General features: G+C 50.1%; 2 protein-coding genes across 3 annotated transcripts; both read right to left on the reverse strand.

Moving 5' to 3' along the window:
* Window positions 1-1,429: 1,429 nt before the first annotated feature.
* On the reverse strand, window positions 1,430-9,498 carry LOC146335291 (F-box only protein 6-like). Its single transcript, XM_084822380.1, has 6 exons — window positions 9,400-9,498; window positions 7,676-7,960; window positions 5,654-5,831; window positions 4,916-5,011; window positions 3,908-4,037; window positions 1,430-3,335 (listed from the first exon to the last, which is right to left on the reverse strand). Exons 2-6 carry the CDS (start codon window positions 7,932-7,934, stop codon window positions 3,198-3,200), a joined length of 801 nt encoding a protein of 266 aa, XP_084678506.1. The 5' UTR covers window positions 7,935-7,960; window positions 9,400-9,498; the 3' UTR covers window positions 1,430-3,197.
* Window positions 9,499-12,149: 2,651 nt separating this feature from the next.
* LOC146335292 (F-box only protein 44-like) lies at window positions 12,150-17,287 on the reverse strand. Of its 2 annotated transcripts, none has more exons than XM_084822100.1 (6): window positions 16,983-17,287; window positions 15,938-16,236; window positions 14,982-15,159; window positions 14,189-14,337; window positions 13,461-13,590; window positions 12,150-13,292 (listed from the first exon to the last, which is right to left on the reverse strand). In XM_084822100.1, the coding sequence occupies exons 2-5, from the start codon at window positions 16,179-16,181 to the stop codon at window positions 13,556-13,558; spliced, it is 606 nt and encodes a 201-aa protein (XP_084678226.1). In that variant the 5' UTR covers window positions 16,182-16,236; window positions 16,983-17,287; the 3' UTR covers window positions 12,150-13,292; window positions 13,461-13,555. The 2 variants fall into 2 exon arrangements, with proteins under 2 accessions (XP_084678226.1, XP_084678227.1); XM_084822101.1 differs by lacking the exon at window positions 16,983-17,287 and adding an exon at window positions 16,776-16,873.
* Between the last annotated feature and the right edge of the window lie 2,326 nt (window positions 17,288-19,613).

Here is a 19,613-nt window from a genome sequence, read left to right on the forward strand (position 1 = left end):
TTTGGATCATGAGCTGTTCCTTTCCTTCTCCATACTTTTCTCTTCCCATCATTCTGGAACAAGGTAATCTTGGCTTCATCAGTCAGTCCAAAGAATCTTATTCCAGAACTGGGCAGGCTTTTTTAGGTGTTTGCTGGCAAAGGCTAATCTGGCCTGTCTGTTCTTGAGCGTTACCAGTGGTTTGCACCTTGTTGTGAAGCCTCTGTATTTACATTCATAAAGCCGTCTCTTGACTGTAGATGTTGACAATGACATGCCTACCTCCTCAAGAGCGTTCTTGACCTGGCTAGATGTTGTGAAAGCGTTCTTTTTCACCAGAATTCTGTGGTCATCCACTTTAGTTGTCTTCTGTGGTCTGCCAGGCCTTTTGCTGTTGCTGAGCTTGCCAGTTAACTCCTTCTTTTTCAGGATGTTCCAAACTGTTGTGTTGGCCACTCCCAATGTTTTTGCTCTCTCTCTGATGGGTTTATGTTGTTTCCTCAGCCTAATGATGGCCTCCTTCACTCGCATGGACGCCTCTTTGGACTTCATGTTGGGAGTTCCAGTGAACAGCTACCAAATGCAAATGTAACACTCAGAACCACCTCCAGGCCTTTATCTGCTTGACTGGTCATGGGGTGCCCAGGAAACAGGCCACACCTGGCCATGCAGCTGCTTGTCAGGCATTCATTCCATTACTTACGAGCCACCAACAATGGGTGTGTGCCCGTGTGTATAAAACTGGCTGTCCTTCCTGAATGGTTAGTGCCCCACTTTTGTCAAGCCCCTTGAACTACAGCAGAAAGTCCTGACTTCGCTCCCATCTGGGTGTGTTTCCTTTCATCTTCAACGTGGTGGTGTACAGAGGCCAACTGCTAAAACCGTTATCCTTGTTCCAATATTTCTGGTCCTGACTGTATTTCTCCCGGTGGGAGGAGCTCAATGGCCTTCACCTCTGGCCCTCTTAGCTCACTTGACCTCCACATGGGCTTTTGGGAACAATAAGGAAGTGGAGGAGAAGCCAGAGCAGCTGGTAACAAGGGCAGTGAGAAGTTAACCTTACTGGGAGAGGGGGAGCTATTAGGGGTTCTTGCCCAAGGGCCCTCCGAAACCTGGAGCCACACTGCTTAACCTCCTGCTGATTTATTTATTTACCTGCTTCAGGTCAGCTCAGCTCAGACTGGCAGCCCAGTCTCTGAACTTGGTTCCCTGGAGTCTGACCCATGCTGAAGCCTGACAACAGGGCTGGCGATAAAGGAAGGCATGATAGGGCAGTTGCCAAGGGCCCACACCTTAGCAGGGGCCCACTGCCAAGAGCCCCCTGGACTTTCTCCTCCTCTTCGCTGCCGCAGAAAATGTGCCTCCCGATGGGGCTGACGGCAAGACATGAGAACCACAAAAGGGCAGCCGGGCGCATCTTTTGCAGCAAACACAACCAAGAGTCCATTGGTACCTTAAAAGACAAACACATTTATTCGGGTGGCAGAAGCGTTCACGGGGGTGAAGTTCCACCTGGTCGCAAGTACGCCGCTGTCACAGAAGGTGGCGGGGATCCATAATACACCCAAAGGGCAGAGAAGATAATACACCCAAAGGGCAGAGAAGTAAGGAATCGGTCGCCATCCCACCCCCAACCGATCCAAGAGACAGCCGTTGGTGTTATTATGGTATTTGATCGGCGAGAGAAAAAACCCCACCTGGGACGGGGCATTTAGTTTGGGTCTCTCCCCATCCTGCTGAGAAAACAGAGGACCCTTTGGTAACTAAAACTATCTCCGTTCAAGAGATAACTTGAACTCCGAGCTGGCCCTTGTCTCTAAAGAACCGGAAGTCCTGCCTTGCCTTGTTTAACAGCCAGACATCTCGCGACCTCTGCGCAAGTGGGGTAGCCAAGCCAGGGCTCGCAGGGACACAGCGCAGCCACTGCTTCCTTAGCAGGGATGGTGACAGCATGTGCCCCTCCCCGCCCCCAGATTTCCCTGTCCCCTCTGAGCTTAGCTGCAATCCTCACAGTAGCTGGTGGGAACAGCAGGGGAATTAATTTTCCAAGCTACATATATTTATTTATTATTAAGTTTATTGCCCGCCTTTTTTCCTCTTGCAAGGTGGCTCACATGGTCCTCCTCCTCTCTATTTTATCCTTACAACAACCCTGTGAGGTGGGCTAGGCTGAGAGTCGGTGGCTGGCCCAAAGTCGCCCAGTGAGCTTCATGGCTGAGTGGGGCCTAGAACCCGGGGCTCCCGAGTCCCAGGGCAAGACTTTTAACCACTACACTACACTACACTACACTGGCTCTCCTATATATTGTTCACAGTTGTAACGCAAAGTATTTGGGGTGGCTTGGTCTTGAATGGGCAACTAAGCCCCCTTAGCATCACAGAAGGCCTGCTCTAAGCAAATGAAAACAGCTAGAACTCGTTTCTTGATATGGATCAGCACAGCAGCCTCAGTTGTTGGACTCTCCTTGGGGATGGAGCTATGGGGAATGTCGTGCTGAGTGCCTACGCTTCAAAATTCACCACTACACCACTGGTCATCTGGAGAAAGCAGCGGCAAGCCTACAACTTGGGAGAAGCAGAGAACATCTGAAAATCGGGAACCCAACTGGGGTGCAAATTTCGAGGAAGAAGCAGGGGCTCCCTAGATTTCGAGACGTCCATGTCCTCCCAGGGAGCCACTTTACCAGCAGTAACAGCAGTTGCTGCTGGGATCTTGGCGGGAGCAACATCATGATGCGTGAAGGGGATATCGTTTAATCCAAGGATCTCCACTATTTTTCATGCAGGAGTTACATGGCTCTCTCTCTCACCTGCGCATTCAATGTCCCCTCCGCCTCCAGCAGCTGCGCTAGCCAATCACTGAAGCTAGCCAATCCTGTTGCTGTCTGCCTCGTGGGCTCCTCTCCCAGCACAGCTGACTGCTCTTGCATTCTCCTCCTCCCTGCCCCCCACCCCTCTGCCTTACAGATGACACGCATCAGGGCTCCTGACCTCCCACCCCCGAAGACTTCTCCAGTAGCCCAGATATCTCAGCAGCTGGCCCACCGCCAAAGCAAACCACAAGGTAAAGCTAGAGAGTCCCTGCTGAGAGTGAACAGCTACTGTAAAGAGAGAGAGAGAGAGAGAGAGAGCAAGAGAGAGAGGGGGGCAGAGAGCCGCACTTAAGGTGATTGAGAGCAGCCAATGGTCCCCAGGGCCTTACAGGAAAGAACACAGGTTTAATCGAAAGAATACGGGCCAAAAGTGAGGCTGGTTTTGGTTATCTTTGTGCCTTCCCCGGAGGGGTTGATATTCTGGCCTTGGTGCTGGAAGAGAATGTGGCGGAGTCCGCGAGGGCAATCAAACATGAGTGAAACCTGAAGAAGAAAAAAGAGAGAGAAAGTGGATTAGTTTACCTAACCGGACATTAAGATCAATGTCTGAGGCCCTCTTTCAAGCGCCCTCACCAAACGAGTCGAGGGAAGTGGGGCTACAAGAGAGCCTTTTCAGTGGTGGTTGCACTCCATCCGTGGAATGATCTCCCCAGAGGCTCACCTGGCATCTACATTATGGTCTTTTCGCCACCAGATAAAGACCGTTTTATTCTTCCAGGCATTTTGCGAACTGCTTTTAGTGCTTTAATTCTCCATTCTGCTGCTGGTTTTATGGTGATGTAATGGTTTTCTTCTTTGCTGCTGGTTTTATCTTGTTTTTATTTTAATATTTGTACTGTATGTTTTTTAATGCGTTGTGCACCACCCAGAGAACTTGGGTTATTGGGCAGTTTAAAAGAACAGCAAATAAATATCTAAATACATTTGGGTTTGGGGGAACGTTGCGACGTTAGTTGCAGGAGGGGAAGCCACTCCTCTCTGGAACTATTTACCCCAGGCTGTGCTAACGGGCTCCAGCCCACTACTCACATTCCTGCCCACCGGCCTTACTTTACCTCACGCCATTTTTCAGTTTTAAAATCGCGTTGGTATGCATTTTTGTTGCCATATTCTTGGAGGACTTTGAAGTCTGCTGACAACAACTTCACCCACAGCTGGTAGCGGCAGCCAAAGCCATGATAAAACCTTTTGGGGGAGGAGAAGATGAAAAAAAACCAGGTGTGAATTCGGCACATCAAACATAGGCCTCAGCCTTGAGGTGCATGGCAAAGAACCGTAGCTTAGCAGTAGAGCATCTGCTTTGCATGTGGTCACAGGCTTTAGCTTGCTGCTGAGACAACATCCTTCTAGGGTTCTAGTGAGGGAGTTCCAGCCAGCAAAGCTCACTCTGAGCTATCCATGGTTCTGTTTCAGCTACCCTTTACACAAGAGAGCTTCTGCCTTAGCCTGCTGTGCCTGTTGTACTTACCTTGGGTAGCATCCAATGTTTATCCTATGTAGAGTAGACCCACTGAAATGAATGGGACTTAAGTCAGTTATGACTAACTTAAGTCTCATTCTTTTCAATGGGTCTACACTACATAGGACTAACATTGGATATTACCCCTTGACAGGTTTCTATTCAGCGAACACAACCTCGCCTGCCTAGACCTTACTGTTCTTCCTGGACTGGCCTCTCCTTGCTCAGATCTCACACTTTCAGATGCCACTGGCATTCCCTGCATGCTTCTGGTAACCAGAGATTGGGACAGGCTGATCCAGCAAGAACGTGCCCCCTGCGGAACCAACCCACTATTGCAGAGGCTAAGGCAATTGAACCTTGCTGACCAGGAGCTCCCTGAAGAGCTCAGTGAGGACTCAGGGTAGGTCAGATCACTGCCCAGGCAACCTGGCAGCTGCGCAGCCGTCCAAGGTCCTGTAGCCCAGGCCCAACCACACCTCCTCCTCTGTCCAACCGCTGCTGTCCTCCGGATTTCGAAGAGACTGGCGGGTCCCCCGAGAACTTTGAATCGCCACATGAGCACCCACCCACATGTAGCCAGGACTGGACATTCCACACTCACCAGTCGATCACCACAATATTGGGTTCGGCCTCGTCAATCAGCTGATCCCAGTAGCCGTGATCCTTCAAGGTGATCAGCTGAGACTTGATGCAGAGCCTAAGGCATGAACAAAATCATTAAGAGCCACTGCAACAGGGCTATCTATCCCATCACTGTGGGAAGCTGGAGGCTGTACTAGACGGAGCGTTGGCCTAATCCAGCAAAGCTCTTCCTTCTTTCATCTAGGGGTGAGGACCCTCTTTCAGCACAAGGACCGAATTCAATTTTGGAGAAGCACTCGGGGGCCACATTCTAGCGGTGGGTGGAGCCAAAGGCAAAGGTGGGGGGGGGGAACCACGACCCCTCATACCAGCACATTTCAGCTTAAAGCTCTTACTGCCCAGTAACTTATCCTTAGGAACTTTTGAATTCTTTGATCTGAGAATTGATTTAAACCTTAATCAAGAATTGGGGCTCCCCACCCCACCCTGCCACTTGACGTGTTTGCTTGTTTAAAGATTTATATGCTGGGGGTGGGGGTGTTAACCCTCCTGGTATATTAAACATAATAGATTATATAGAATTTCTGTATATAAATTTATCTTTTCTTTTGTGATGACTGGCATCTTTTGCAGGCTGTTGACAGAGAATTATGTAGAACTTCTGCAGAATTTTAGGTCTGCATGAGAATTCCTGTGGGGAAAAATAGAACCTTTCTCCACTTCCGGGTGAATCTGAGCTTGTGGCTTTAATCCTCACCCGTTATGCGCGGTGAAGCATTTGTTAATCTGCTGGTGGGGTATATCTTCCTTTTTCAAATGACGGTTCCTCTGCAGGAAGTCCCACTTTTGGAGTTTTGAGGAATCTGCTTCAGACATTTCCTCGATTTTCCACTGGCCCTCTGCAGGTGTCTTGATGTCCCAGAAGGCTAAGCCCTCTGTCGAGGGGAAAAACAGAAAGAGGGACAGTGAAGGGAGAGGCTTTGAGTGGGTGGCTGTAGCATATGGAATAGTCCCTGCCAGAAGAAGGAGAAAGACCTTAGAATCTAGAGCAAGGTTTGTAGCACAGTCTGTTTTTCACTGGAATGGTAAACAGGATCGGCAGCTTAGTATGGTGGTCACAGCATGTCCGAAAGGAACATGAAAAGTAATTTGTTTTACACCAGGGGTGGGAATCTCTTTTAGCCCAAGGGCCAAACTCCATTTTGGAGAAGCTTTCAGGGCCTGCATTCCAGCGGTGGGCAGGGCCAAAGGCAAAAGGGGCGGGGCTTTAGCTTGTTGCTGAGACAACATCCTCCTAGGCTTCCAGTAGGGGGAGAGCTTCAGCCAGCAAAGCTCACTGTGACCTATCTATGGCCCTGTTTCAACTGTCCTTGACACAACCTCTGCCCCCTCCTCCCAAAAACCAGCACATTGAAGCATAAAGCCCTTACTGCCAGTAACAAAGCCTTCGGAGAGGCACTGCAACCTTTGGACATAGTGAAAAAGCTGCACAAAAGCTGGGAAGCCACTGGACAATCAGTGGTTGGGGAAAGCGGGCATGGCTATCTAGGGAATGTTAGTCCTACATAGAGCAGACCCATTGAAATGAATTGGACTTTAGCCATGACTAACTTAAGTCTCATGCATTTCAATGGGTCTACACCAGGTAGGGCTAGTATTGGATACTACCCTAAGGGCTCAATCCTACGCAGGTTTAGATAGAAAAAAAGTCCTACAACTCCCAGCATTCCCCAGCCAGCTGGCTGGGGAATGCTGGGAGTTGTAGGACTGCTTTCTGTCTAAACCCGCATAGGACTGTGCCCTAGGAGCACATCCAAGAACTAGAAGATATTGGTCAAATGTTTAGAATGGTCACCAGTCCAATAAAGCATGCTCTTAAATCATTCTCCTTCTGTTTTCCTGCTCATCTACAACTACCGACTTAAACCAACGTAACAGCCATTTCCTCTCCCTCAGGGAAGCCTGGCAACATATTTTTATAAACTGCCCTGGAAGCTTTGTGGAAGGGTGGTATATAAATCTTGGAAATAATTCTTTACAAAATGGTTCTACAAATGAGGCTAGTGGTTGTTAGCAGAGAATTATCTGCCCAAAACAACAATACCCATGACTCTTTCTAGAAAGCAATGGTAGTTAAATTGATGTAACACTGAGAACGTTTGGCAGGGTAATTATTATTATTTTCATTATTAGTAGTAGTAGTAGTAGTAGTAGTATTTATTTCATTTTTATACTGCCCAATAGCCGAAGGTCTCTTATGTTAGAATAACATAAAGAGGCCCTGAATCTAATCACATTAACTGTCTCTCAGGTTTGAGAAATTCCTCTTAGCTCCCAGTGAAGCATGGTTTCCCATTTGGGGTAATTAAAAAAAGGATTCCTGACATCTAAGGGTCAAACTCTTCATTCAGAAATAGTCTGCAGTCTCTCTTTCCTGGACCGTACCATTTTAGAGTATAAGTCCGGCAACTGCACATTTGAATTCTCCCTTCTGTATTATCATCATAATCATCCCTGCACAGAAAACTAGTGAATCAGGGAGATTTCTTCCCCTGCCTCCCTGAGGTACTCGCTTTCTACAGGCAAGGTGATTGTATGACTTTAAGGTGGAGAAGGATTCAAACACACAGTATCCCACTAAGCTGCGTTTTGAACTGGGACAGTCCCACTCCCAGCAGAGCTATACCAGACTATTCCAGAAAAGTTCTTGTAAATCAACTTTATCTCTGGCAGTCTTTCTCCCCCCCGCCCACCCCATCCCAGATAAAGAGGGACACACCTTCGCCACAAGGGTTTTTGATCAAGTTCTTCTCCAGGTGGGAGAAGATATAGAAGCCCTTCCGGTAATCCAGGCAATCCTTATGCGTCTCAAGGTGTCCGCCCTTCTGCTGGTACTTCTGCTGCCACAGGGCTGGCGAGTCCACCAGGTCCCGCCAGCGCAGGCAAACCCGGCGGCAGTTGCGGATCAGTTCCTCCATGGGAAGTAGAGACAGCACCTCCTGCAGGATGCGTTCGGGCAAGTCTCCGATGCTCGCCATCTTCTTTCCAAGGAGCTCTCAGCCACCTGCAAAGAAGTCCCAGGAGGAAGAGTGGGGGAGAGAAAAAGGAAAGTGACCATACCGGTCCATGAGCGGGAGACAGGAAAGGGTTTGATGTGCCTTCCAGTCCGGAGGGGAGCTAACCCCCAGAAGCAAGACGAGAGAGAGGGATGAATCACAAACTCCCTGGGTTGGATTTGGCCTCTGCCGTGAAGACCAGAGCTAGGCAAACTGGTGCCTTCCAGATCTTTTGGACTACAGCTCTCATCATCCATGACCACTGGCCCTGCTGGCTGGAGCTGATGGGAGCTGTAGTCCAAAAGATCTGGAAGGCACCAGTTTGCCTACCCCTGGTGTAGATCAGGGGTGTCGAACCTCTTTCAGCCTGAGGGCTGAACCCCATTCCGGAGAAGCTCTTGGGGGCCATGTTCTTGGGGGCTGGAGAAGCTCTTGGTGGGTGGGGTGAAAGGCAAGAGGGGGTGGAGCCAAAATGCCAGCCTGTTTTAGCTTAATGCCCTTTCTGTCAGTCACTCAGCCTTAGGAGAGGCATTTCAACCATTTGGGGGGGGGACTGCATAAAAGCCAGGAAACAACCAAACTATTGGGGGTGAGGGGTCTGAGGAGGGGGTGTGGCCCCCGGGGTCTGAGGTTCTGCACAGCTGGTGTAGAACCATAGGTACGCCTCTCCCTCTTGGCCTCTTATCTACAGTGGGAGGCGGGGGGGGGGGATTAAGAAATCATAAGACTAGAATATGCCATGCAAATGTTAAGCACAATTTATTATTATTAATAATTATTATAGTAATATATTGTTGTTGTTATTATTATTGCATTCCAGTTCATGCTGCTTTACACTGACCATCCACTCACAGACATTGTAGCATTAGGAGTCCTCCCACCCCCCACATACATACTCACTCCCCCATTTCTGGGCACAGGTCTCCTCCGGACAGGACAAGAATATTCATTCTGACAATCCCAGGAGCCCCACATGTCCAGCCCTGGAGCAAACCCGTGAAAAATTGCTAGGGAGAGCAGGAAAGGTAGGGGGTGGGCTCCTGTTTTTTCTAGAAGCTTCCAAGTTAGATGATGTCCTTCTCTAATTGCAGAAGGACATGAAAAGGGGATAGTTGGGGTAGGGAGGTGAAAGGAAGAGGCGCTCCGTACGTGTTCAGAGGCACCCTGTTGCCTCCCATTTCGCTGCCCCTGCCTAAGAACTAAGTTGGCTCATGTCCTTCGCCCCTGACTCCAGGAGGGCAGGAACAAGGGAGTAGTGAGGGCAAGGAGAAAGGGCAGGGCGCTCTGCACGTGTGCAGAGGCACTGTCCTTCACCACTTCCGTTGCAAAGACGTCCTGGGGGGGTGAGTGAAGCCCTGCTGAAAGTAGCCCCCTCACGCCCCCCCGACCCTGCCTAGGGCTGCCCTTAGCAGGCCCCGCCCCCAGGGCTTGCTTTGTGCCGGGGGACCTTGCGGCGAGGGCGCCCGGTCTCCGCCCCGCTCAGCTTCCAGCGGCAGCCGAAGGACGAAAGGGAAAGCGGCAAGCGGCGGGCAACCCGGAAGTCCTCTCGGCGCGCGGCCTCGCCTCCTCCGGGGCGGGCCGGCCGGCGCCACCCCTTGGGCGGGGCCCGGAGGGAATCCCCGCCCGCGCTCATTTGCATGCGATGACGCGGGCGCCTGTCCCCCAGCCGCCCTGCGGCGCGTTTTTCGCGGCGCGCGATGCGGCCCTGCGTTTGCTGCGGGCCGGGTCGCCGCCGCACGGGGGCCTATGAGGCAGCCGCTGTTTTTGACGGCGGGGAGGAGGACACACCTGGGACGCGCCCCCCCCCGCACATATGAAACGGTCCCGCCCCGCGCATGCAGTCACGGGGCCCGCGAAAGGAAAAGTCCCATTCCAATCCTGAAATCCCTCTCTTCCTTATCTTTCTGAGACTACATCAGCCTCCCTCAAGCAGCCCCCTCCGGATGTGTTGGACTACAACGCCAATCCTCCCCAGCTGCAGCCTCCCCCAGTCTGGCAGGGGCTACAACTCCAATCGTACCTGGCTGGAACCTCCCCCAACCCAGCCCCCTCCGGATGTGTTGGACTACAACGCCAATCCTCCCCAGCTGCAGCCTCCCCCAGTCTGGCAGGGGCTACAACTCCAATCGTACCTGGCTGGAACCTCCCCCAACCCAGCCCCCTCCGGATGTGTTGGACTACAACGCCAATCCTCCCCAGCTGCAGCCTCCCCCAGTCTGGCAGGGGCTACAACTCCAATCGTACCTGGCTGGAACCTCCCCCAACCCAGCCCCCTCCGGATGTGTTGGACTACAACGCCAATCCTCCCCAGCTGCAGCCTCCCCCAGTCTGGCAGGGGCTACAACTCCAATCGTACCTGGCTGGAACCTCCCCCAACCCAGCCCCCTCCGGAAGTGTTGGACTACAATGCCAATCCTCCCCAGCTGCAGCCTCCCCCAGTCTGGCAGGGGCTACAACTCCAATCGTACCTGGCTGGAACCTCCCCCAACCCAGCCCCCTCCGGATGTGTTGGACTACAACGCCAATCCTCCCCAGCTGCAGCCTCCCCCAGTCTGGCAGGGGCTACAACTCCAATCGTACCTGGCTGGAACCTCCCCCAACCCAGCCCGCTCTGGATGTACTGGACTACAACTCCAATCCTCCCCAGCTGCAGCCTCCCCCAGTCTGGCAGGGGCTACAACTCCAATCGTACCTGGCTGGAACCTCCCCCAACCCAGCCCCCTCCAGATGTGTTGGACTACAACTCCAATCCTCCCCAACTGCAGCCTCCCCCAGTCTGGCAGGGACTACAACTCCAAACATCCCCAGCCAGAACCTTCCCCATCCCATCCCCTCCAGATGTGCTACGGCCTCCTCCAACCCAACACCCTCCCAATATTTTGGACTACAATTCCCATCAGGCCCATTCAGCACACCCAATGGTCAGAGCTTCTGGCTTCTGTGGCAGGTTTCTTTCAGGGAGAGTGCGCAGAAGATCGTAGCTTTTAAATGAGAGAGAAGTCGATTTCATCGTCCTTTCTTTCTGTCTAAACATGCATAGGATTGTGCCTTAAGATGTTTAACACATTTATTTTGGCTCTTTATTTTCCATTGCAAGAGGCAGCGGTCAGGGGCACATTCCTATGCCGGGCACAGAAGAATGATCATTCACTCAGGGGTAGAATAATCTCTACACCGGAGGTGAAGCTTGGTGATGCATCCCTCCGCACTGGGCTGAGAAAAAGGAGGAGCTTTCGCTAGCCCAAGCGATCACGATCCAAGAGTCTGCTTCCCTCTTCGTCAGAACTTCCCACCTATAAAGATCTTGGGAGTCTTGCTCTGGCTTGTTTAATATCCAGAAATGTTCATGGCTCATATATAGGCAGCAGCTGCAGACAGACATCTTGAGTGATGCAGAGAAGAAGGGAAACTGGACAGCAAGAATGGTCTCCACGAGGGCCTTTTTATCAGCAGTAGTACCTGTTGCCACGGCATCTACATACACCAAAGGGTGACGCTGCTTTTGGTCATTCTCACCCTGCCCCCAGATAGCTTTCGGTGAACGTGTTGGCCCTGGTGCTGGAAGAGGATGTGACGGATGCTGGGAGGGCAGCTGTAAAAAATGTACGAAACCTGCGCACAAGAGACAGTGGGAAAGAGGGAGAGCTCCTTTGGGGGTGAGGCTGGACATGCTTCCTGGGAGCAGGGCAAGAAGGCATTAGTATTCAAATGAGGGCAGAGCCTGAAATCCAGCAGAGGGTGAATTCACTCCTACAGCGCTACCTCACAGGGCCTGAATTGCCCATTCAAGCACAAACTACCCCAAAATCCTTTGCACTACAACAGGGGACAATATATTATTGCTGGGAAAATTCATTTCCCCCCAGCAAGGATTGCTGCTGAGCTCAGAGGGAGGAGGGAAGTCAGAGCAGGGTGGGGGTGGCAGTTGATGTCAGCATCCCTGCTAATCAAAAGGTCCAGGCGCTTTGACCCTACCAATCCTGCTTTTGCTACATGACTGGCTGCAGCTTCTAAACTGGACCTCAGGAATATGCCTAGGGATGCACCTCTCTGGTCCCATTAGATTGACAGCCCCCACCCCCAGAAAAAATCCCCCCTGACCTTTGATGGAACCCCATAGCAAGAGGCACAAACTCCGAACAGGATGAGTCCATTGCAGGAGTCAGTTCCAGGAAATGCAACCGGTAGTCTGTTGGTACTTTAAAAGGTTTAGCACATTTATTTGGGCAGAAGCTTCCGTAGTCCAGAGTCCACTTCATCACAAATATGAAGTGATCACCTAAGTAGATGTCGATGTACCCTGAGCACAGACAGCATTATGGGATTGTTTTTAAAACCCTATACGGTTCTGGCCCAGCCCAACTCAGGGAGCACCTTGAGATGCTCCTTGACACCACCAGACAAGCTGCTCAACAAGATCAGCCTCAGATGGCCTTCTCTCTGTCCTATCAGCCAGGACAGCTAGGCTGGTGAGGATGAGGGAGAGGGTCTTCTCTGTGGTGGCCCCCACTCTGCGGAACTCCCTCCCTAGGGAACTCCGCCATGCCCCCTCTTTAATGAGCTTCCACCACGCATTGAAAACTTGGTTGTTCAGGCAGTCATTTGGGGTGGGTTAGGATATTTTCAGACGATGTTTTAATGTGTAATTTTACTGTTTTAAATTGTGCTGTTGTACATCGCCCAGAGTGGACAGGTGACCGGCCAGATAGGCGATTAAGAAATTTAATAAATAAATAAATAATTTTTTGAGAAGTGAAACCAAATGGCCAAGCAGCGAAAGAGTCAGCAGTCGGTGTGACATTACTATGTTGAGTCCAAACCAATTATTATATCATTCATTCAGGAGAAGACCCTACCCAGGAGGTCATGCTTGGTTCTGTGTCCCTCCACATCAGGCTGAGAAACCTTTGTGACCCAAAATGATCTCAGTTCAAATGTCAGCTGTCGTCTGCATGGTGATGTTCGACCTTGGAAGCCTGTCTTGTTAAATATATGAACATTTTCATGCTCACGCTCATATCTAGGCAGCAGCTACAGACATGCAACAGGAGAGAAGCCGAGAACATTGAAAACTGGTACTGCAGGAAGGGGCTTCGAGAGGGGTTTCGGATCACCAGTCGTCATCTTCATCAAGGACCAAGATTGGCCACAACCGCCATAGTGTCATTAGCGCAGATATTCAAGCGATGTGGTGGGGTCCAGTTCAAACGGGCCAATGGTGATGCTGCTTTTGGTAATTCTCATTCTGCCCTCAGCTGGTTCCCTGCTAACATTTTGGCCCTGGTGTTGGAAGTCGATGTGACGGACTCTGGGAGGGCACTTATAAAAAGTGTATTCTATCTGCACACGAGACAGAGAGACAGAGGGATTGTTCGTTTGGAGGCAAGGCCCGAGGACAGTGCAAAAGGCCCTTTTCAGACATTCACACCAGGCTGCTCGAGCAACTCCCCCCCCCACCCCTCACCCCCCGCACGCCTAATACACCCACTGCACCTGGGCTTACTTTACCTCATGCCATTCTCCATCTTTTGGATTGCAGTGGGATAGATCTGTGGAACAATATTCTTTCAGGACTTTGAAGTCCTCCAACATCAGCTTCACACTCAATTGGTAGTGGCAACCGGGTGTGTAATAAAACCTATTGGGCAGAAGCGGGGGACAGATGGAGAAGACATGGAGCACGATTCAGGCACAGCAGACCTCACTGTTGGCCACTAACTGGAGCAGTCAGTGATGGTCGGTGTTGCTACTCTGGCAAATTTTGGGCAGGGAAGCAGCTCGCTAATATCAGGAAGAAAATTGATCCAAGGTGTCCTGGTGCCATCCTGATTGGCACTTCCTGCATCAAACTTGGTTGCCAATGTCAATTGCCGAGGCACATTGTTTGCAGGGATAAACTGTCTCTGCCTTCGTGGAGAGCTATGGCCAATGGCAGATGTCATGTATCTTCTCCCAGCTAATGCACAGACCCCAGCATTGGTTTTCTCAGGATACAAGAAGAGCCCTGCTGGATCAGACCAAAGGCCTATCTACCAACTTCCTGTGGGAGGGCTACAAGAACTTCTTATCTGAGAAGGCAGGGCCTAGCTGTGTGTTCCAGGGTGCATAAGTACATACGGGCTCACAATGGGTTGGACTACTGTTGGAGCAACTTGGCAGTTTTGGAGCTGTCCTTGGTCCCACAGACCACATCCAACCACACCTACTCCACTGTCCTACCATCACTGTTTCCTCACCACATGGGACCCCAGCCATCACCTCCGGCCAGGCCATGTCACTCTGCACTTCCCAGTCTTTCACCACAATTGTGGGTTTGGACTCATCCATCAGCTGATCCCAGTAGCCTCCATCCTTCAAGGTGATGCGTTGACTCTTGATGCAGAGCCTAAGGCACAAATGAAACTCATGAAGAACCACCATCCCAGCATTTGGACCCTGCTATGAAACCCTGCTTGAGGGTCTCCCACCATTATTTGGTTGGCCTTTGTGGGAAGCAGATGCTGGACTAGATGGAGCATTGGCCTAATCCACCAAGGCTCTTCTTACGTCCTAAACCATTAATGTCTTTCTTAAGGAACTCTATTTCTGGTGCAAAGATGCAGAGGAAGACTCCTGTGAATCTCTATAGAAGGTGATTAACTGACATGGCTGAGAAGGAAGGAAGCTGAAAAGGCATTAGGAAGTTATTGTTGGATGGATCTCTTAAGACTGGATAGATTTGGGACTATTGGATTTGAAAATTGCAGATTTAAATCTTGGTTAGATTAAGGACTTTTATACTGAAGGTAGATCATCCTCTCTTTTTGGCTTGAAATGTCTGGTTCTACATGGATCTATATTAAACTACCGGAAATTGAATGTGTTTATAGACGTTGGTCTTCACTTCTGTGAGTATTACATTTGTGTGGGGGGGGACGTTTTATCCACATGTAGCATTTCACATCTGCACAAGAATTCCTACAGGAAAAATGGAAAACTCCTTCCCCATTTTCACATCAGTTTCTGCCCAAATGTGGCCATGATCCTCACCCATTACATGCTGCAAAGCATTTGTTAACCTGCTGATAGGGTATATGTTCATCTTTCATGTAAGCATTTCTCTGAAGAAAGTCCCTTGTTATGAGTTTTGATGAATCTGCTCCGGACACTTCCTCGATTCTCCACTGGCCCTCTTGATGTGTGCTGATTTCCCAGAAGTCCAAGCCCTCTGGGAACAGAAAAGGAAAGAGATACAGTGAAGAACGCCAGTGTCACAGTATGAATGTTTTAAATAAAAAGAAACAAACTTATTTCTACAAATTAAGCCCAAGACTGATACCATAGAATTCTCTGTCCAAGCCAATTCCCTGGATTCTCTGGGGGAAGAAATTCCAGTTAGATTAGTGTAAAACTGAGAAAAGTTTGTAGCATGGGGTCAATCGCTCCTTCACTTAATCATGTTAAGTGTCTCACAACTCTGATAAGTCCCTTTTCATTTTCAGTGAAATATAACTTTTTAACATACTGTGATTGAAAAACAGATGGTTCAGGTCTCCTTGGACTCTACCATTTTTGAATGCAGTTGTGTATTTGAATGCTCTCCGGTGGATTTTTGTTTTGTTTTAGTTATTGTTATGTTCTTATTGTATTTTAATGTATTGTTTTATTGTTTTAATCCATTTTAATTGTGATTGTAAGCTGCCTTGAATGCCATGTTTTGGTAGAAAGGTAGGGTATAAATCAAATAAACAAACACACAAACCACGATCACTGCATACAGGAAACTGGTGCATTAGGGAGAATATTTCTTGCCCAGCCTCTCTCTGAGGTAGACAAGGAAGGTTTTTTGTTTTGATGTGCAGTAGAATTCTGACGTGCAATCTCTCCCACCAGCATGCATTCTGACATGGGACAGTCCCAGCAGGGCTATACCAGGAACCTTGAGAAAGCCTTTTGTGAATCAGCTTTGTGTCTTGGCATTTTTATTCCCCCAGATGAACACACACCTTTGCCGCAAGGGTTCTTGATTAAGTTCTTCTCCAGGTGGCGGAAAATGTGGATAACCTTAAAAAGTTGCCACACAACATCATTATCCTTCCGTTCATACTTGCGCCTCCACAGAATTGGCAAGTCCACCAGGTCCCGCCACCGCACGCAAACCAGCCGGCAGTTGTGGATCAGGTCCTTCATGGGGACCAGAGACAGTAACTCCAGCAGGTTGTCTTCAGGCAAATCTCCAATGTTCATCATCTTCCTTCCAAGAGGTCTTTCTGAGGAATGGTTGAAAGAGCTGGGGATGTTTAGCCTGGAGAAGAGAAGATGAAGGGGAGATGTGATAGCCGTCTTCCAATATCTAAAAGGCCATCACGCGGAAGAGGAACAGTCGTGTTCTTGGTTGCTCCCAATGGCAGAACTAGAATCAATGGGTGGAAACTGCAGGGAAGCAGATTTCAGCTGGACATTAGGAGAAACGTCCTAACAGTGAGAGCTGTTTGACAGAGGGACGGGCAGCCTTGAAAGGTGGTGGGTTCTCCTTCGCTGGAAGTATTTAAGCTGAGGCTGGATGGACACCTGTCAGGGATGCTGTAGCTGCACACCACAGCGCAGAGCCTGCATTGAACAGCAGGCAGGACTAGATGACCTCCAAGGTGCCTTCCCACTCTAGGATTCTATGATTCAGGTGGGAAAGGGGTATGACTTGTTTGTCCTGCAGAAATGCACCCCCCCACACACAGCCTGCCAAACAGCTGGCTCCAGGCTGGAGGCAAAATTCCTAAGGAGACGGCTCTGGGTTCAAGTCCTGCCTCGAAGCCTCCAAAGTAGATGATTTCCCTCCCCACTCACCTCAGAAGGAAGCTAACAGGGAGAAAGACAGGGGAACTCTGCACATGATCAATTGCACTATCCTTCACCACTTCTGCTCTTGCAAACAGGTCCCAGGGCTAAGCCTGTTGGAAATACAGTCCTGCTAGTTCCCACTTCATGAAGTTCCTACCAAAGAAACCCCTGGGTGCCCCTAGCGCCCCTCAGAAGACCCCTCCTGGGTATTACCTGGGCAAGGAATGCAGCAAGAAGCCCCTGGAACTCTCTCGCCGAGCAAATGAAGGAGGAGGAGGAAATAGAAATGGGCAGTGGAGGCTGGTGGGTCCGATTGTGGTGGGGCGGTAGATCCACTCTGGGTTGCAGTCAGGACCAGCCAGAACTCTAAAGGAGCTACCCAAGGCACTGAACCTATTTGGGAGATAGGGTTCCCCCCCCCCCAGATAGCTCCTTTAGAATTCTGGCTGGTTCTGACTGAAACCCAGAATGGATTTATAGCCCCGCCGAAATCGGGGCCACCTGCCTCCACTGGAACTGGGTGTGATCCGAGATGTAGCCGCAAGATGCTTCCCGGAAGCCGAGAAACGCTCCGCCCGCCGCCCCGGCTCGCCTCGCCTCGCCTCCCCGGGGAATGCTTTGGCCTGGTGGTGGGGGAGCTGAAGAGGGGAATTCCCGCTAGCCGCCCTTGGCATCCCATCACACGCTGCCCCTGCCCTTCCGCCACTTCCAAGGAAGCCAGAGGCTGCGTAAGTTTACTCGGAAGGAGCCGCCAGCCCCTGACTTCGGCGCAGACTCCCTTTCGGCTGAGCGTGCGCATCATCAAAGCCATTTAAGTTTTTCAGAGGTCGAGTTTGCTGAAAACGTAGTCAGAAGTACCAGATTTTAAATTGCTACGAGAGGGAAGAAGAAACTCCACCCAGATTTTCCAGAAACGTTGGATGCCATTTATTAGATATGGTAGCCTGAAATAGTTTTTAATAGTGTATTTTCAGCATATGGGTATTGTCACTTCAATTGCTTGTACACGTGTATTTTGAATGTGTCAATGGGTTCTTTAATATTTGCGTGTGAACCACCGGGAGATTTTTGTTTTAACATTAAGCGGTATATAAATATTATTGATTCATAAATAAATTGTTGGAACAGGTTCTGGGAAGGCGATGTCACTACTTGGGATTGCATTGGAAATGAAAGAACAATTTGCAGAATCAAAAAAATGCACACACCACGGCGTTCCCCCCCAAACCTACATATCTGGAGCATAGGGGCTGCTGCAAAGCCCTTCCACACAAGGTGGCGTTTGAAGCTAGTTTCTGAGTTGCCAACTTATTTTCCTCTCGCTGGGCTCCTGTGCCCTTCACGGTTCCGGCCCGTTCCATTCTGCTCCGTTCCGGCTTTTGCGCTGTCCCAGAGAAGTGTGCCATCGGAAGCAAATGAGGGTGGCTGGAAATTCCCTTCTTCAGCTCCAGGCCAAACCATCCCCGGAGGAAGGCAGCGGGTGGAGTGTGCATGGATAGCCCAGTCTGGTGGCATCAAATCAAGGGCAGGCTCTCAGCTCCTGGTTGGGTTACCGCTGCCTTCCTACATCCTGGCAGTGCGGCATCCAGATGAGTTGAACTACAACTCCCATCACCCCTGGCACTTTGGGGAACGATGGGGGTTGCAGTTCAATGCATTTGGTGTGCAGAGGAGAAGGAGGCTGCCCTGAGAAATCCTGCCAGCGGCGTGCTCCCCTTTCTCGCCACCTCTGTAATCCGGGCTGGAGGGAGAGGCAGATGAACAAGCAGGTTGCAATGGTGAAGAGGAGTAAGCCCAGGGGGCTGTTGCCAATGGGCCGGGTGCAATACAAACCCTGCAGTACAAACTCCGCCATGTGACTCAGCACTAAGAAGAGACCTGCTAGAAAGTCCACCTGGCTCTGCATCTTCAACCCGGTGAAACCCACAAGCAGCGCTTGAAGGGAGAAGTCTGCTCCAGGCAAATCGAGAGAGACGGTGTGGTATAATGGTCAGAGTGTTGGCCTGGGACTCAGGAGATCTGGGTTCTGATTCCCATTCAGCCATGAAGCTCACTGGGGGACTTTGGGCCAGTCCCTGACTCTCAGCCTGACCTACCTCACAGGGTTGTTGTGAGGATAAAAATGGAGACGAGGAACGTGAAAGTCATATTGGGTTCCTCGCAAGAGGAAAAAATTGGGATATAAATAAATGAAGAAGCAATAATAAATAAATGGCCTCTGAAGCTGGAAGTTCCACAGCACTATTATGGCTGAAAGCCACAGATGGTCCCCTCCTCCATGGTTTCGTCTAATCCCCCTTTAAAGGCATCTGATGTAGCAGCAGGGGCTGTTGCTCCACCTTGTGGCAATGAGTTCCATAAAGTAATTTTGCATCCTGAATCAGTTTAATTGGATGGCCCCATGTCCAGAAATTATCAGAGGGGGCAAAAAGCTCTCTCTCCATTTTCTCTTCGCTGTGAATAATTGTATGAACCTTTCTGTTTTGTGTCTCCCTCCATCCCAGTTATGTTTTGTCCAAACTATAGACCCCCAAAATATGTTTCCCCCCATAGGTGCATTTTCCCCATAGGATTAAGCATGAAAATATGCACGGTGGGGTGGGGTGGGGTGGGGTGGATTTGTGCATGGGGGGATTTGAGCATCTTTGAAAGTGCAAATTTGCACAAATTTGGGAAATTGGAAAAAATCTGATTCCGTCAGTGAGCAGATGACAGAACGAAAGGCACTTAACGATCTGCAAAACACAGACAGAACGGATTTTAAAAAATCCGTACAGCCCTAGTTGGTCTCTTAAAAGATGAACACATGTATTTCGGCAGAAGGTTTCATGCGGCAGAGAGTCC

Source organism: Heloderma suspectum, chromosome 15 (genome assembly GCF_057233095.1).
Source record: "Heloderma suspectum isolate Gila_16-S chromosome 15, 16-S_ref, whole genome shotgun sequence".
NCBI classification, from domain to species: Eukaryota; Metazoa; Chordata; class Lepidosauria; order Squamata; family Helodermatidae; genus Heloderma; species Heloderma suspectum.

Excerpts from the sequence above, each read along its gene's own strand:
- LOC146335291 (XM_084822380.1), bottom strand. The coding sequence starts at position 7,934 with ATGGCGAGCATCGGAGACTTGCCCGAACGCATCCTGCAGGAGGTGCTG. Across the intron at positions 4,038-4,915 it reads AATATTGTGGTGATCGACTG|GTTTTATCATGGCTTTGGCT; the intron begins GTGAGTGTGGAA and ends CTCCCCCAAAAG. Across the intron at positions 3,336-3,907 it reads AAACTGAAAAATGGCGTGAG|GTTTCACTCATGTTTGATTG; the intron begins GTAAAGTAAGGC and ends TTTCTTCTTCAG.
- LOC146335292 (XM_084822100.1), bottom strand. The coding sequence starts at position 16,181 with ATGATGAACATTGGAGATTTGCCTGAAGACAACCTGCTGGAGTTACTG. Across the intron at positions 15,160-15,937 it reads CAAGAACCCTTGCGGCAAAG|AGGGCTTGGACTTCTGGGAA; the intron begins GTGTGTGTTCAT and ends TTCTGTTCCCAG. Across the intron at positions 13,591-14,188 it reads GATGGCTGGGGTCCCATGTG|GTTTTATTACACACCCGGTT; the intron begins GTGAGGAAACAG and ends TCTGCCCAATAG.